This window comes from Nannospalax galili, unplaced genomic scaffold (assembly GCF_000622305.1).
Source record: "Nannospalax galili isolate Female #2095 unplaced genomic scaffold, S.galili_v1.0 scaffold2038, whole genome shotgun sequence".
Classification (NCBI taxonomy): Eukaryota; Metazoa; Chordata; class Mammalia; order Rodentia; family Spalacidae; genus Nannospalax; species Nannospalax galili.
Genome location: NW_008341436.1, coordinates 84,410 through 99,791, shown reverse-complemented (window position 1 = coordinate 99,791; position 15,382 = coordinate 84,410). Strand labels below are relative to the sequence as shown.

The window sequence follows — 15,382 nt, the reverse complement described above, 5'->3', positions numbered from 1 at the left end:
GTTATATCACTCAGTAGACAAGTGCTTGCCTAGTATGTACAAGGCCCTTGGGTTCAGTCCCTGCATGCCCTCCCAAATGGCTTGAACTCGTACCATCATCTTTTGAAATATACTTCTCACATTTTATTGTGCTTTTTATTCAGAACAGTCTTTTTCAAGGAGGGACTAGGAAAATTATAATAAAATGTCATTATCTGCTTCGGAAATGGCAAGGAGCTATTAATGCTTTTTGTATTGGGGAACAAAAGGAAAAATCTGGAACTTACCTGAAGCTTATGTGGCTATTGGATTGTAGTATTCAACGATACTTAACTAGATCATCTTACCTATGAACTCACTTTTAATTTTCTTAAGGTTTGGGTTTTTGGGTTTTTTGGGGGGAGGATCTTTTTGAGATAGAGACTGGCCTTGAACTCACAGAGATCTGCCTGCCTCTGCTGGGACTAAAGGCATGCGCCACCACACCTGGCTGACCCCCCCCCCCAATTTAATGTGCTTTATTATATGCTGGGAGAGGCAGAGAGTCTCTTTCAGGTATGGGACTCTTGGTGGGTTAACCAGGCTCCAGTGGATGGACCCACACTGAAGGACATGTGGAGACACAAATTAGACTCTGGTAGTTTTGACGTGGTTGTTCTGTTTTGTTTTGCAGTGTTAGGAGCTAAACCCGCAGTTTTGTGCATGCTAGGCAGGCACTCTACACTGAGCTGTGCCCCTAGCCCTTTGTGTGGTATGTGTGTCTATATGTGTCTGTAATGGTTTCCCAGATAACTCAGAGGCATTTCTGAGAAGATTCTTCATAGTCAGCAGTCATCAATGACTCATTTTACTTGAGGAAGATGGCACTATAATTGCTTTTTTTTTTTTTTTGTCTAAACTTGGTTCTTTTTTATTTTCAGGGCTATGAGGGTTCTCTTATAAAACTCACATCTAAACAGGTAAGAATTTCGAGCTTTTAAGCCTAACAGTCTTTTTTAGAAAACTAGGATTTATGTGTTTTCACCTTAAAAGTGAAATTGATTGGGAATTGGTACAGGAAAATGCTACAGGCATAAAATCTCATAGTCTACAGGTAGGATGTTTGAAGCTCAGAGAGGCAAACACAGTGCCTCCCATTATTGAGACTAATTTGGGTTTTTTCCAAAGGAGATTGTTATCCAGATTCACATACATTGACAATTCTTTTCCAGTGACTTTTTATGAGGTTAAACAGAAATATTTTTCAGTTGATATGAGCATTAGATGGTGAAGAAGCATACTATCTATCAAACCATTAAAAGCCACAGACAGTCCCAGCTACAGAATGAAGTGCAGAAGGGACCTGTGGAGGTGGTGACCAGTGGTCCCAGAGTTCTTTTGAGCTTCTTGGAGATTGGCTAAATGCTTTTTATCTTTTAAGCTAAACACTTGGCGCACTCATTTCTCAGTCAACTTCAGATGAACTAACTTGCAGGCATCCTGTTGCACTGAGCAATCCAGGGGAAGCATGGCCAGTTTATTCTGAACAATTACATGCCTAATTAAACACAAGTACTGTGTTCTTTGCGGGGGGGCGGGGGGCAATCCCTTGGGATGTGGGATGAGATGGAAATGTTCATTTTGGTCATGCAGTGAGAATAGAGATAGTGCTTTGACCATTGTGTCACTATATTCCTTGCACTTACAGTGTACCCAAAGGTAATTGGGTTCTCTTTCCATTTTAAAAAATGGAGAAACTGAGGTACAGTGAATTTGATTTAGAAAAGTAGAGCCTTTCCAACCCAAATTTCCTCTGTCCCTCGTTCATTGCTGCTCACCTTGCAACCACCTCTGAAATTTTTTTTTCCTTTTTTAAAAAATGATTTCCTAAATTCCTGGATGTGCCCTTGAAGAACCACCCTCACCATCCTTCTGACTCCTGTTAGAAATTTGGTTAAGCCACGGTCCTGATCCTTTGGGATGGACTCTTCCTGCTACCCACTGTCTGAGGTCATTTCTTTTTGGTCTTTTGAGACAGGTTCTCCCTGTAGCCCCAGCTGTCCTGGAACTCACTGTGTAGATCAGGCTGGCCTTGAATGAGGTCATTTCTTGACTTTGTTCTTCAGCTATGCATCGCCCTTGACCCAGAAGACAGATATCCCTGGGTTTTCCTTCATGCTTCTCTTTCTCTCCTCAGCCCGTAGGTTTCGTCAGTTTTGACAGTCGCTCAGAAGCAGAAGCTGCAAAGAACGCTTTAAATGTAAGTGTGCCCCAATGATGTGATTGTAGGGCATTTAGTAGGTGATGGGAAACTGTAGACCCTCATTGGATCGGAAGTCAGATGAAGAATGGCTGCAGTGCTAGGGTCAAAGCCTGGGCTCTGGCAGTGTTAACAAGCTGGGCTCTTGGCCCCAGCATGCCAACTAAAGAGACACGTGATAGTGAAAAGCAGAGAAAAGAGATCTATTCAGTGTCGCCGCACTGGCAAGAGGAACACGTAAAGAGACTATGGCTCCATCTTCGGGACTCTGACATGAAGTCTAGGTTTAAATAGGTAGGGGGCAGGAGGTTACATAGCTAGCTGCTCAAGCTGTGATCCTGCCCTTCATTGGCATCCTAGGTTCCTGTCTATCTTGCAGATGGTCAGCACTGTATGAAGTCTCGTTCTGGGGGACAAACTCCTCTGTTGGGACAAAAGACCCAGCCCTTTTCTTCCTAGGCTAGACTTGACGGGAAATTCCAGTGTCTTGGGGTCTTATGTCTAATTGGTCTGATAACTAAGGAGAGAGGCACAAGAGTCTGTCTCTCTTTAGAATATCTTTGCTGCAGAACTGGGGGTGTAGCTCAGTTGATATAGAGTGCTTGTCTAGCATGCACAAAGCCCTAGGATTGATCTCTAGCACAGCATAAATAAAACCCAGTGTGGTGATGCAGGCCTGTAATCCCAGAATGCAGGACTTAGACAGAAGAGGATCAGAATTTGAGGACAGCTGTGTGCTGCATGAGACCCTGTCTCCCACTCCCACCCCCCCTAAAAAAAATTCCACAAGAACCCCAAACCTGTGGATGTAGCTTAGTGGGCAAGCACTTGCCTAGCATGCAAAGGCCCTGACTTCAATCCCCAGTACTGCAAAAGAAAGAAAGAGAAAAGAATTGTTGTTACCCAGGTAACAGGTTATCCAGGGTGACTGCAGAAGAAATGGGCTTGACTGCTCAAGTCTACCAGAAAAGGATTTATCAATTTAATTAGGCCTCTGAGAGCTTTCTCCATGAATTAATATCAGATGGACAGATCATTAACACTTTGCCTTTCTCTGGCAACCTTGCTGAAATACTCAAAATATCAGTTGATGCTGGTCTTGTTCTAATTTGTCTCCGTCACCTCAGTCGGTGTTGTGTGGCTCTTCTCGTCTTCTACACCAGAGATTCAGATGATAGCCCAGCCATCATTGTGCTCCGAGCAGTGAAGCCAAGAATAAATAGCTCAATCTTGACTTTTTTTTATTTCATCGTATTTACCTTTTAGCTCTGTGACTCTGTTTTCTTGTTTAAACATGATTCTTTATTCCGATTGATTCAAACTTTGCAGATAAAGCTTTCTCAAGGCATTCTGTGTTATAATCAATTAAAATACAGTCGGTTGTAATTGAGCAGAGGTTCCTGCATGACATTTACTCTGCAGGCATCTTGTCTGCTATATACTTTGTAGCTTTTACCACCGTTCCTTTAGTAAATATTTTCCATTTTTATTCTGCTGAAAAACAAGAACAACTCAAGGAAATGAAGCCAATTGAAGGTGGAAGGGTGCTGAATTTAGTATTAGCTGCTGAAAATGGTCCTTAGATGAGGATTTTTCAATGAGGCCTGACTGTAGTGTGCCCCAGGCAGTAGACCTAAGCAACTTGGTGTATGAAGGATTCTTCCTAACAGGCAGGCAAATGTGCCTCTATGTATAGGCTTCTGGGAACTTATCGCTGTCTTAGAGTTGTTATGGTACCTGTAGCTCTCTGACAGCTGCTCCTGAGCAGACCTAAAAGGCTGTATGTGGGTAGACCAGATCCTCTGACTCAGAGGTCCCAGGGAAAGTGTTCATTTGAATGTTTACTCAGCACAATGATGTTGTGACACAGTCTTGAAAGAATTTTTGAATTTGAAACCAAAAAAAAAAAAAGTATGCCCTCTGTGTAAAGCACATGGGAATGAATATCTTAGGCTTCCAGGATCTTTCAGAACTCTAAAGTTTTTCTGCATTGGGTAAATGACCTCTGGTCAGAGTAACTGCCTGTGTGGAACAGTGCATGAACCAGTACTGAATACCAGCTTTGCAAGGCACAGTACATCACTGAAGATCTTAACACTAAAATTATGTTATGGAGCGTTCAGTGGCAGAGGGTTTGCATAGTGTGTACAAGGTCCTGATTCAGTTGCCCGCTCCACGGAAAGCATATTCTGTCATTTGCACCGTATAGTGACACAAGCAAAATATTCTCAGTATAACCAAATTCTAAACTAAAACTCTTAAGTTCTGTTTCAGCTGTAAATACACCTAACTAGGCAGAAATTGTCCAAATGCTAGAATATTCTGGCTGCTTTAAAACTGGCTTCTTTGTTCTTGTAAAGGAAGTAGTATCTGTTGAAGCTCTTGGCAAAATGGGGTCTCCTTACCTCACCTTATTTCTGGTGTGTCTATAAAGATGGCACTGACTTAGGGAGTGCTTTAGTTTCTTTCTATTGCTGTGATAAAAACACTGATCAAAACCAAATTGGGGAGGAAAGGGTTTATTTTCTCTTACATCTCCCAGTTCATCATCCAGGGAAGCCAGGGCAGGAACTCAGGGCAGGAACCTGAGCAGAGACCGTGGATGAACCCTGGCTTGCTCCCCTGGCCTGTGCTCAGTCTGCATTCTCATTCAATACAGGACCACCTGCCCAGGGGTGGCACCACCTACAGTAGTCTGGCCCTCCCACAGCACTCAATAATCAAGAAAATGCCCCACAGACATGGCCACAGGCCAGTCCAATGGAGGTAATTCCTCAGTAAAGTTCCCTCCACCCAGGTCGGTCAAGTTGACAACTGAAACTATCTGGTACAGGAAGTTGACTTTTGCTTTTAATAAATGAAGTTTATTGTTTTAACATGTGATGATAGTCAAAATCTGTGATCCTTCCTCACCATACCAAGTAGAATACAACAAATATAATTTCAATTTCTGTTGGTGCTCGAGGGCTTTCCATTTTCCCCCATGTCGCCTAGCCCTTGGCCGCTGTGCTTTCTGATGCTAAGGTCTGGTTAAATTATATGAGTTATTAATCTCCTTGTGCCCAGCTCTCCTTCCTTCTCAGTGGCAGCAAGCCTTGTGGCAGTGCATCCTGTCCCCTAATCATGCTTGTTGATTGCTAAGAACCCCAAATAATAGCAATCTGTATTATTTGTTAGGTTTTTGTTGCTGTGATAAACTAAACACCATGACCAAAAGCAACTTGGGGGTGGGGTGGGGAGAGTTTATTTGACTTGCAGGTTGTAATCCATCATCAAAGGAAGCGAAGGGAGGAACCTGGAGGCAGGATCTGAAGCAGAGACAACTGAGGAACACTTACTGCTTTGCTCCCTCTAGCCTGTGCTCAGCCTACTTTTTTATATAACCCAGGACCCACCTGCCTACGGGTAGCACTAGGCACACTAGTCTGGGCCTTCGTACATCACTCAACAGTCAAGAAAATGCCTCACAGACATGCCTATGGGACAGTCTGATAGAGGTTATTTCCCAATTGAGTTTCCCCTCTTCCCAGGTGTGTCAAGTTGAGAACTGAAACTATCCAGCACCCAGTCTAGTTCTATAGATCTAAGGGAGCTCTGTGTTCACATGGGGAGCAATGAACCTGGTCTTTCTGCTGCTCAGCACTGACTTTGTGAGTGCATGGCATTAGCTGAGCTCTTTCTTGATTTTTGTATGTAATATATTTGAGTTCCGGGGCTGGAGAGATGGCTTAGTGGTTAAGAACACTAGCTGTTCTTGCCAATGTTTGAATCCCAGCACCCACATGGCAGCCAACAACTGTCCATAACTCTGGTTCCAGGGGATCTGACACCCACTTTTGGCCTCTGCAGGCATTGCACAACACGGGTGCACTCAAACACATGCAGGCAATACACTCATATGCACAAAATAAGTAAATAAAAAAATTTATTTATTTATATATTTGAGTTCCTGTGCACCTTAGAAATATCCCCAGCATTATAGTTAGGGAAACAGACCTAAAGAGAGTGAGTGCTTCAGCAAGGATAGCATAGAGATGCAACTTGGAGCTGACACAAAGCCAGATTCCTACATATCTGGCCTGTGCTTCACGCAGCAGGATGCTGCTTGTTCTGCCATGGCTTGTCACTACATAATTCCTGGTGACAGGAATGGATTACTTAGTTCCCATTGTCCAGGACAAATGGTCATAGTAGAGTTTAGTATGTGACCATGGAGCTTGGGTTATCTTGCTCTGCAGAGAAAATGGGCCTGGTCAAGGTAATGTACTTACTGATGTACTAATATTTACCTTTTCTAGGAGCCCACCCATTGGGAGCTTTTCAGGACCATCTTTTGAAGTGCCAAGTTCAGAAACTCCGTACACTCCCCAGAGCCATGACAAAACTCCCCTTCTTGAGTCGTTTGTCCCGGCTTCTCTTCAAAGCATTTCCTCAGATTCCTTGGGGAACAGTTAAATGTTGTAATATTTTGTTGTTTTATTCCACTGTTGAGAAACGTAAACCTTGATCTAGAAAGTCTATACAGAATAGTTGACGGTGTCACGAACCGTCTCCGTGTTTGGAGACTTTTTTCTTGTTATTCTCTATCTTGGTGACTCTTTGGTTCAGTAATTAACGTCAGTCTTCTGCAAATGAGTGGTTTTAAAATCCGTTTGTTTTTCTGCCACGTTTGTGCTGAGCATCAGTCAATGAGACAGTCTTTTGGGAAGACATGCTTATGTCATGGTGGCCACCAAGCTGTTAGTGGAGGTTGTTCAAATCTCCTAAAATGAAAAGAGGATATTTTATTTTATAGCAAAAGCTCCCAAATCAGGCTAAGAAGAATCCAAACCTAGAGTTCCCTTCATGTTACTTACCGTTCCCTTAGTTACTTGATTAAAAAACTCGTCCTTTCTTTAAGATGACAGCAAAATATCTAGGCCATTCTTTGGCCTTTGACACATTTGTTATTTCTGTACATTTCTTTCCTTGAAAATTGAGGAAAGAGATAATTAGTATCAAATTACATGTGGGATTTGTTTATATTTTTGGAAGGTAAATACACTGATGGTCTAAAGTTAGCTGATTTAGTGAAAACTGATTTGTGGAGATTTTGAAAACAAGCACAGGAAGAACCAGCACAAGTTTGAAGCCCAGAGCAGATGTGGGGTGCCGTTGCAGGAAACTCCTGCAACTGTGAGACCCCACCGTCACACTGCTGGCCTGGTAGAATTCCTGGCTTCATAAATAAGAGTGTTTTGCAGTTAACACTTTGGAACAACAGCTTAAGTGTGGTCACTGCTTAGTACGGTTCCAGAACAGGCATTATCTCACACAGGTGTTAGAAATTGCTCATAAAGCACTCTAAGGCTTGTCTTTATGTACATGCCAGTTACTTGGTATCTCTTTCATTTAAAATAGATTTTAAGGGGCTGGAGAGATGGGTCAGCGGTTAAGAACACTGATTGCTTTTGCAGAGGACCAGGGTTCGATTCCCAGCACCCACATGGCGGCTACGATTCATCCTTAACTCCAGTTCCAGGGGACTCCGAAGCTCTATTCTGACCTCCGCAGCATTGTACAACACAAGTGCACTCACATACATGCAGGCAGTATACTCGTACATATAAAAATGATAAATAAAATATTTAAAATAGATTTTAAGTAGGTTTTCACATAGACATTGGTTATATCAGAACTAGAGCAGTCTGGTGTAGTCAGCTTAACTAGATTACTGCAAATTGCTTTTACACCTCACCGTTATTCAGCTAATGCAGTATTTTGCTAACCCTCAGACTGTATTCATTGATCTATGTGGATCTAATTATTGACAGTATGTTTTTTTTTTTCTTTAAAAGAACTATACAGGCACATGCCTGTAGTCCCAACACTTGGGAGGCAGAGGCAGACGGATCTCTGTGAGTTCAAGGCCGGCCTGGTCTACATAGTGAGTTCCAGGCCAGCTGGGGCTACTGGGAGACCAGTCTCAAAAAGACCAAAAAAAAAAAAAGTAGTTATGTAAACAAAACCACTGAATTGTATGGTATGTGAATTATTTCAGTATAGTTCTTTTTTTTTTCTTTTTTCGAACGGGTCTCCCTGTAGCCCCAGCTGTCCTGGATCTCACTATGTAGACCAGGCTGACCTCGAACTCACAGAGATCCACTTGCCTCTGCCTCCCAAGTGCTGAGATTAAAAGCGTGTGCCACCACACCCAGCAACATTACTAAATATTTTTATGTGGTAAAATATGTTAAAAGTACTATCTGAACAGTTTATAAGGATATAATTTAGAGTCATTAATTTTACCCACCAAGTTGTGCAATTATCACTACTATTTCCTAAAATAGTTCATTAACTCAAGGGAAAACTCTGAAACCATTAGGCAATATGTCTTCATTCTGTCTTGCTCTTAGCCCCTGGTAACCTCTACTCTATTTTGTGGCTGTATGAATTTTCTCATTCTCAATATTGAAATGTTTCTCTTTCATGTTGAGATATTCTTAGATTTTTTTTGGTGGTGGTGGTAGATAGATAGTAGTGCTGGGGATCAAACTGAGGGGCCTCTCCCATGCCACCACACACCTGTATTGCCAGCTCTGTAACTTCTTTTTATGGCTGGAAAATATTCCATTGTACATGGATTAATTGATTATTCATCTGATGATGGACATTAGGTTGTTTTTACCTTTTGACTATTAGAGTAAACATTGCCATTACAGGTATGTTAAGCCCCTGTTGCTGTTCCTTTGCATTTCTACCTAGGTGTGGAATTTTGGGGTTATGTGTTTAGTGTTTTAAGTAATTGTCAGGTTTCCATAGTGATTGCACCATTCTACCTTCTCAGTGTAATTGCATGAGAGTGCTACCCGACTTAATAACTATCCTAGAGGTGTTATTGATTATTTTGGTTAAACTTCTTACTACATTTATTTATCATGTACATGTAGGTGTCATGTGGAGGTCAGAGACTAATTTGCAGGAGCCAGTTGTCTCCTTCTACCATGTGGGACCCAGGACTCAAACTCAGGTCACTGTGTTTACCCTTCTTGACCACCTAGATAATTGCTTTTCACTGACTTCATTGGGAGGTTTGAGTTCCTTTTGAATCCCATGTGACTTTAAATGTTCTTTAATAGAGACTAGTACCAATTCTATGATGGCAGATCTAATTAATAGAACCAGGTTACCCTTGAACAGTATGTTTTATCTGTTAATAAATAACTGAAGGGGAAAAACCTAAGTTTTGAATTATTTATTGGTGCAATAGTGTAGCGTAGGGTCTGGAGAAATGGGTCAGAGGTTAAGAGCACTTGATCTTGCAAAGGACCCAGGTTTGGTTCCCAGCACTTGTATGGTGGCTCACAACCACCTGTAACTCCAGTTCCAGTGGTTCAGTTGCCCTCTTCTGTCCTCTGTGGGCACCAGGCATGCATGTGGTGCACGTACATACATACATGCAATAGTATAGTAAAAAACAGAATTTTGGAAGTTTAAATTTGTAACAAAATCTGTTCAGAAAGCACTCGATAGTTCCACGTATTGCAAAGAAAACCTTGTATAATCCAGATAACGTTTCATCTTCTCCCGTCCTTGGTATTATTCAAGGAAACACCACTTATTTATCCACAGTGACTCCAGCTTTCCACATAATTTCCATTAACTTAAGGTGAATTTTTCATTCCTTCATCATCCTGTGTCAGATTCTTCATCTATAAATTGAAATCTTTCTTGGTTTTATGGTGTTAAAGGGAAACTGCTAAGCAGAAAGATTTGGCAATGCTCTTAAATTCCCTTATGCAATGAAGTACTTTCCTAGCCTAAAGAGGGAGTCATCAAATACTGGTACCAACTCTTAAGGTAATAGAGACAATCACTGGCCACAGAAAAAGGTCTTTTGGCTTTAGTTAGATACCTGCATGTCAGTCTCTGCTTCCTGTATCACAGGCTTTCCTGACAGCTGTGCAAGTTAGGACTTTTGATCTTAATATTTATACAGCTTGAAAGTTAGGTCAATTATTTCCACTAAACAAAACTTTCACAAATGCAAGTATCCAGATGGCCTGTCTCAGCCCTCCTACCCCCACTAGGCACCGTGTCAGTATGTTTCTTATCAGTTTTGAAATTTTCTCTCTTAGTTTCTCTTAAGCCTATTGCTCAAGGTGGTTGAAGAGGCCCCAGTTAATGAGAACCCAGCTGGGACTTTTGGATAGGAAATACGCAGGACTGCCAGATGAGATCATGAGCCTGACCCACTGTTTATCTGTTAAATCTGTTTATAACTGCTTAATCTTGGCTTAGAAAGTTTTTTTTTGTTTTGGTTTGGGATTTTTTTTTTTTTTTTTTTTTTGGTCTTTTTGAGACAGGGTCTCCCTGTAGCCCCAGCTAGCCTGGAACTTACTATGTAGACCAGGCTGGCCTTGAACTCAACAGAGATCCGCCTGCCCCTGCCCCCCAAGTGCTGGGACTAAAGGTGTATGCCACCACACCTGGCTGGTTTAGAGAGTTTAAAGCAGCCATTTGACATCACAGGGTTGGGGGCTAAGCCTATACCGCTGTAGAGCCCCTTGATGTAGAGCTGTTGAACCCTTCTCTTTTCTTCAACAGTGTGCTTGAAAAATAGCCCAAGGGCCAGTGAAATGGCTCAGCAGGTAAAATCTCTTACTGTGTAAGCCTGATGACCAGAGTTTAAGCCCTTGAACCCTTGGTAGACAGAGAAAACTGAATTTAGAATGTTGTCCTACACATACACACTAATAATGATGATAATAATAATGATGAAATTAAAAGAAATGTGCTCAATTCAGCCCCTGCCTTCCTATTTTGAGAAAAGTTTATCATAAAAAACAAACCACCAAGCCAGGCGCTGGACATGGTGGCACACGCCTTTAATCCCAGCACTTGGGAGGCAGAGGCAAGTGGATCTTTTTGAGTTCAAGGCCAGCCTGGTCTACATAGTGAGTTCCAGGACAGCTGGGGCTACAAGGAGACCCTGTCTCAAGAAGACAAAAACAACAACAACAAAAAAACCACCAAAAATGACTCAGAAGCCAAATACAGTTAAAAACAACGAAACAGAAAATGCACTAAGGATTGCATTTTGGAGTTGTTTTAAAAGTTCACTAGAGGGGCTGGAGAGATGGCTCAGTGGTTAAGAACACTGACTGTTCTTGCAGAAGACCTGGGTTCGATATCCCAACACCCACATAGCAATTAACAACTGTAACTCCAGTTCCAGGGGATCTGATGGCCTCTTCGGTCCTCCATAGGCATTGCATGACACGGGTGCACTTACATACATGCAGGCAATATACTCATACACATAAAAGAAAAATAATAAATATATATATTTTTTAAGTTCACTAGGAAAGCTGGGCGTGGTAGTGCACGCCTTTAGTCCCAGCACTTGGGAGGCAGAGGCAGGCCGATCTCTCTGAATTCAAGGCCAGCCTGGTCTACATAGTGAGTTCCAGGACAGCTGGAGCTACAGGGAGACCCTGTCTCAAAAAGACCAAAAAAAAAAAAAAGTTCACTAGGAAAACCTAACAATTTAAAAGCTATGCTGATAAGTGCTGGGTATGGTGGTTCATGTCTGCAGTCTCTTGGGAAACTGAGGCCGAAGCACAATCTTACTGTGTAGCCCAAGACCCTGTCTTAATCAGTGTTATGCTGGAAAAAATAAATGATGCATTTTACTTAAGTATGAAATTTGTTAAACACCCAGTGCTTCTCTTTACCTTAAGAAAAATGCATTACTTGGATTTCTTAAGCATCCATTGGGAAGATGGAAGATGTGGCTCAGAAGAAGGAACAACAGAAATATTGGACTTGTCCTTTTATGGGCAATAGGCAGGAAGACCCACGGGCTCTTGTACACCTACTGGTGTTTATTCAGATGTGCTTGTACATGGAAATCTAAACTTTTTCTGTAGACAAAGCTGATAATCATGTACCATGTAGCTGTGTGGGGGATCTATTTTAACTACATTTACAAAAAAGAAAGGGCTGAAGAGATGGCTCAGAGCACTGGCTGTTCTTGCAGAAGACCCAGGTTCAAATTCCAGCACCCACATGGAGGCTAACAACTGTCCATAACTCCAGTTCCAGAGGTCTGACACCCTCTTCTGTCCTCTGCAGGCATTGCATGACATGGGTTCACTTACATACACATAGGCATAACATTCATACACATAAAATAAATAATAAATTTTTTTTAAAGAAATCTTGTTTAATCTTGCTCCAAGGTTCTTTAAATAGTTCAGAAAATGCTGAGAATCTATTCCCTTTATTATAAATGTCAATACAAAATGTAGTCCTTGTGGAACAAGGCAGGCAAAGAGTCAATAAATTGTTAGGAGCTGCTTTAGAGCCAGAAAGTCCTTTTTTTAAAAGAAATTATTTTTATTTTATGTGTATGAGTTATTGTTTGCATGTATGTGAGGGCACCCATGTCGTGCAATGCTGCGGAGGTCAGAAGAGGGCTTTGGAGTCCCCTGGAACTGCAGTTAAGGATGGTTTGTAGCCACCATGTGGGTGCTGCAAATCAAACCCGGGTCCTCAGCAAGAGCAGTCAGTGCTCTTAACCACTGAGCCATCTCTTCAGCCCCAGAAAGTCTTGATTCTGTAAGCCACCCACATTTATTTGTTTATTTTAAAAAATATTTTATAGCCGACGCAGTGGAGCACACCTGTAGTCCCAGCACTTGGGAGGCAGAGGCAGGTGGATCCCTGTGAGTTCAAAGCCAGCCTGATCTACATAGTGAGTTCCAGGACAGCTGGGGCTACAGGGAGACCCTGCTTCAAAAAGACAAAAAAAAAATTTTTTTATTTATTCATTTATTATTATTATTTTGATCTTTTTGAGACAGGATCTCCTTGTACCTCTAGCTGGCCTGGAGCTCACTATGTAGACCATGTTGGCTTTGAACTCAGAGAGATCTGCCTACCTCCCCACACCTCCACCCTCCTGGACCCACCCCACTTGCTAGGATCAAAGGTATGCACCACCATGCCCAGTTTTGTTTTTATTTTATGTATGAGTATATTGCTTGCTTGTATATAAGTGCACATGTGTTGTGCAATGCCCAAGCAGGTCAGAAGAGGGTGTCAGATCCCCTGGAACTGGAGTTATGGATGGTTATTAGCCACTGTGTTTGTGCTGGGAATCAAATCTGGCTTCTCTGCTAGAGTAATCAGTGTTCTTAACTGCTGAGCCACCTCTCCAACCCCCACATTTTTTAAAAATATTTTATTCATTTTTATGTGTATGAGTATTTTACCTGCATGTATGTATGTGTATTATGTGCATGCCTAGTGCCCAAGGAAGACAACAGAGAGCACCAGATCCCCTAGAACTTAAGATACAGATAGTTATGAGCTGTCATGAGGGTGCTGGGAACTGAACCCAGGTCCTCTGCAAGAGCAGAAAGTGCTCTCAACCACTGAGACATCTCTCCAGCTTCCACATTACTTTTTTGTCTTTTTGAGACAGGGTCTCCCTGCAGCCCCAGCTAACCTGGAACTCATTATGTAGACCAGGTTGGCCTTGATCTCACAGAGATTGGCCTCCCTCTGCTTCCTGAGTGCCACATTACTTATTTTTCAACAGAATATTGCATTTATCACCTTAAGTCACTATGTTGTTCTTTTTTACCTTTTAGTGAATGGTCAGCCTATCATAATGACTAGGATTGTCAGAGCTCCATTTCACACAGATGCTTAACTTAATGTTCCTGATAATCTATAAGAATCTGCACTTGTGGTCTTAGACAAGCAATTGGTATGAATTAGACCTTTTTAAAAAATCTTGAGGCATGGAGTAGATGTTGTCCCCTTCAAAGAGGAATAATTTGTTTTAACAGATCATTGTTGCTAACATACCCAAAATGAAGTATTTTCTTAACAATTGCAAGATTTTCTTACTAAATAAATACTTTCAAGCAATTAATATCTTACATGACTACTATTTATTTAGTGTTGGGGATTGAACCCAGCACCTTCCACAGTGTTGTACTACAGAATTCTAACACTAGCCCTCTGTAAAGGTTTCTTTGTTTCAGCAAGGCATGGTGGCACACACCTTTAATCCCAGCACTTGGGAGGCAAAGGCAGGTGGATCTCTGAGTTCGAGTCCAGCCTGGTCTACAGAGTGAGTTCCAGGCCAGCTGGGGCTACAGGGAGACCCTGTCTCAAAAAAAAAAAAAAAGATTTCTTTGTTTCAAGACAGAGTCAGAAAAGTTTTCTTACATGCAAGTAAGTAATCAAGAAGAAAGCAAACATCTCTAGAATATGGAAATATCTATCTAATGTTTAGTAAATGTAAGAATAGAAGGACTAAAAATAAAACTGAATTCTACCAAACTTGACTCAGCTAGTGTGGTGGCACACATCTGTAATGTAGCACTTAGGAGCCAGGAGGATTAGAAGTTCAAGGTCAACCTGGGTTGCATAGACCTTGAAAAGGAAAGTAAAGGTCTGTGGAGATTGCTCAGTGGATAAAGTATTTGTTGTACACATAGGGACCTAAGTCCATATCCCCAGAACCCACACAAAAGGCTGACCATGATTGTACCTATGCTTCTAAACCCAGTACTTTGTATGAAAGAGGAAACAGGAGGATCACTAGGGTTTGCTGGCTGCCAGCCTAGCTCCAGGCTCAGTGAGAGCCTTTGTCTCAGAGGAATAAGGTGGAAAGTGATAGAGCAGGACTCCAGGTGTCCTCCTCTGATAAACACACACACATGCTTATATATTACACCACACACACACACAAAGAAAGAGAAAAAAAGTGATTATGATTAGACTGTTTACTGTGAAGGCTGAAAAAGTCTATTCTTTTTTTTTTTTTTTTTTAATGTGTATGTGTGTATTGCCTGTAGGTAAGTGCACCCATGTCATGCAATGACCTCTGTCATGCATAGAGGACAGAAGAGGCCATAGGCTCCCCTGGAACTGGAGTTACAGATAGTTGTTAGCTGCCATGTGGGTGCTGGGATTCAAACCTGGGTCTTCTGCAAGACAACCACTGTTCTTAACTGCTGAGCCATCTCTCCAGCCCAAAACAGTCTATTCTTAAAAGACTAGAATAAAATCTAAAAATGTATTGTTAAATTTCAATAAAAGGCTTGGCGTGGTGGCACAAGCACTTGGGAGGCAAAGGAAGGCGGATCTCTGGGAGTTCAAAGC

At 41.9% G+C, this 15,382-nt stretch overlaps 1 protein-coding gene across 4 annotated transcripts in view; it reads left to right on the top strand.

Annotated features, from left to right (window-relative positions):
- Rbpms (RNA binding protein, mRNA processing factor) overlaps positions 1–15,382 on the top strand; it is a 180,729-nt gene that overhangs the window by 93,611 nt on the left and 71,736 nt on the right. For all 4 annotated transcript variants that reach the window (XM_029565285.1, XM_008836893.2, XM_029565286.1 and 1 more), the window contains exons 3-4: positions 900–938; positions 2,156–2,218. In XM_029565285.1, coding sequence (XP_029421145.1) covers positions 900–938; positions 2,156–2,218 — 102 coding nt within the window. The remainder of the gene's footprint in view (positions 1–899; positions 939–2,155; positions 2,219–15,382) is intronic.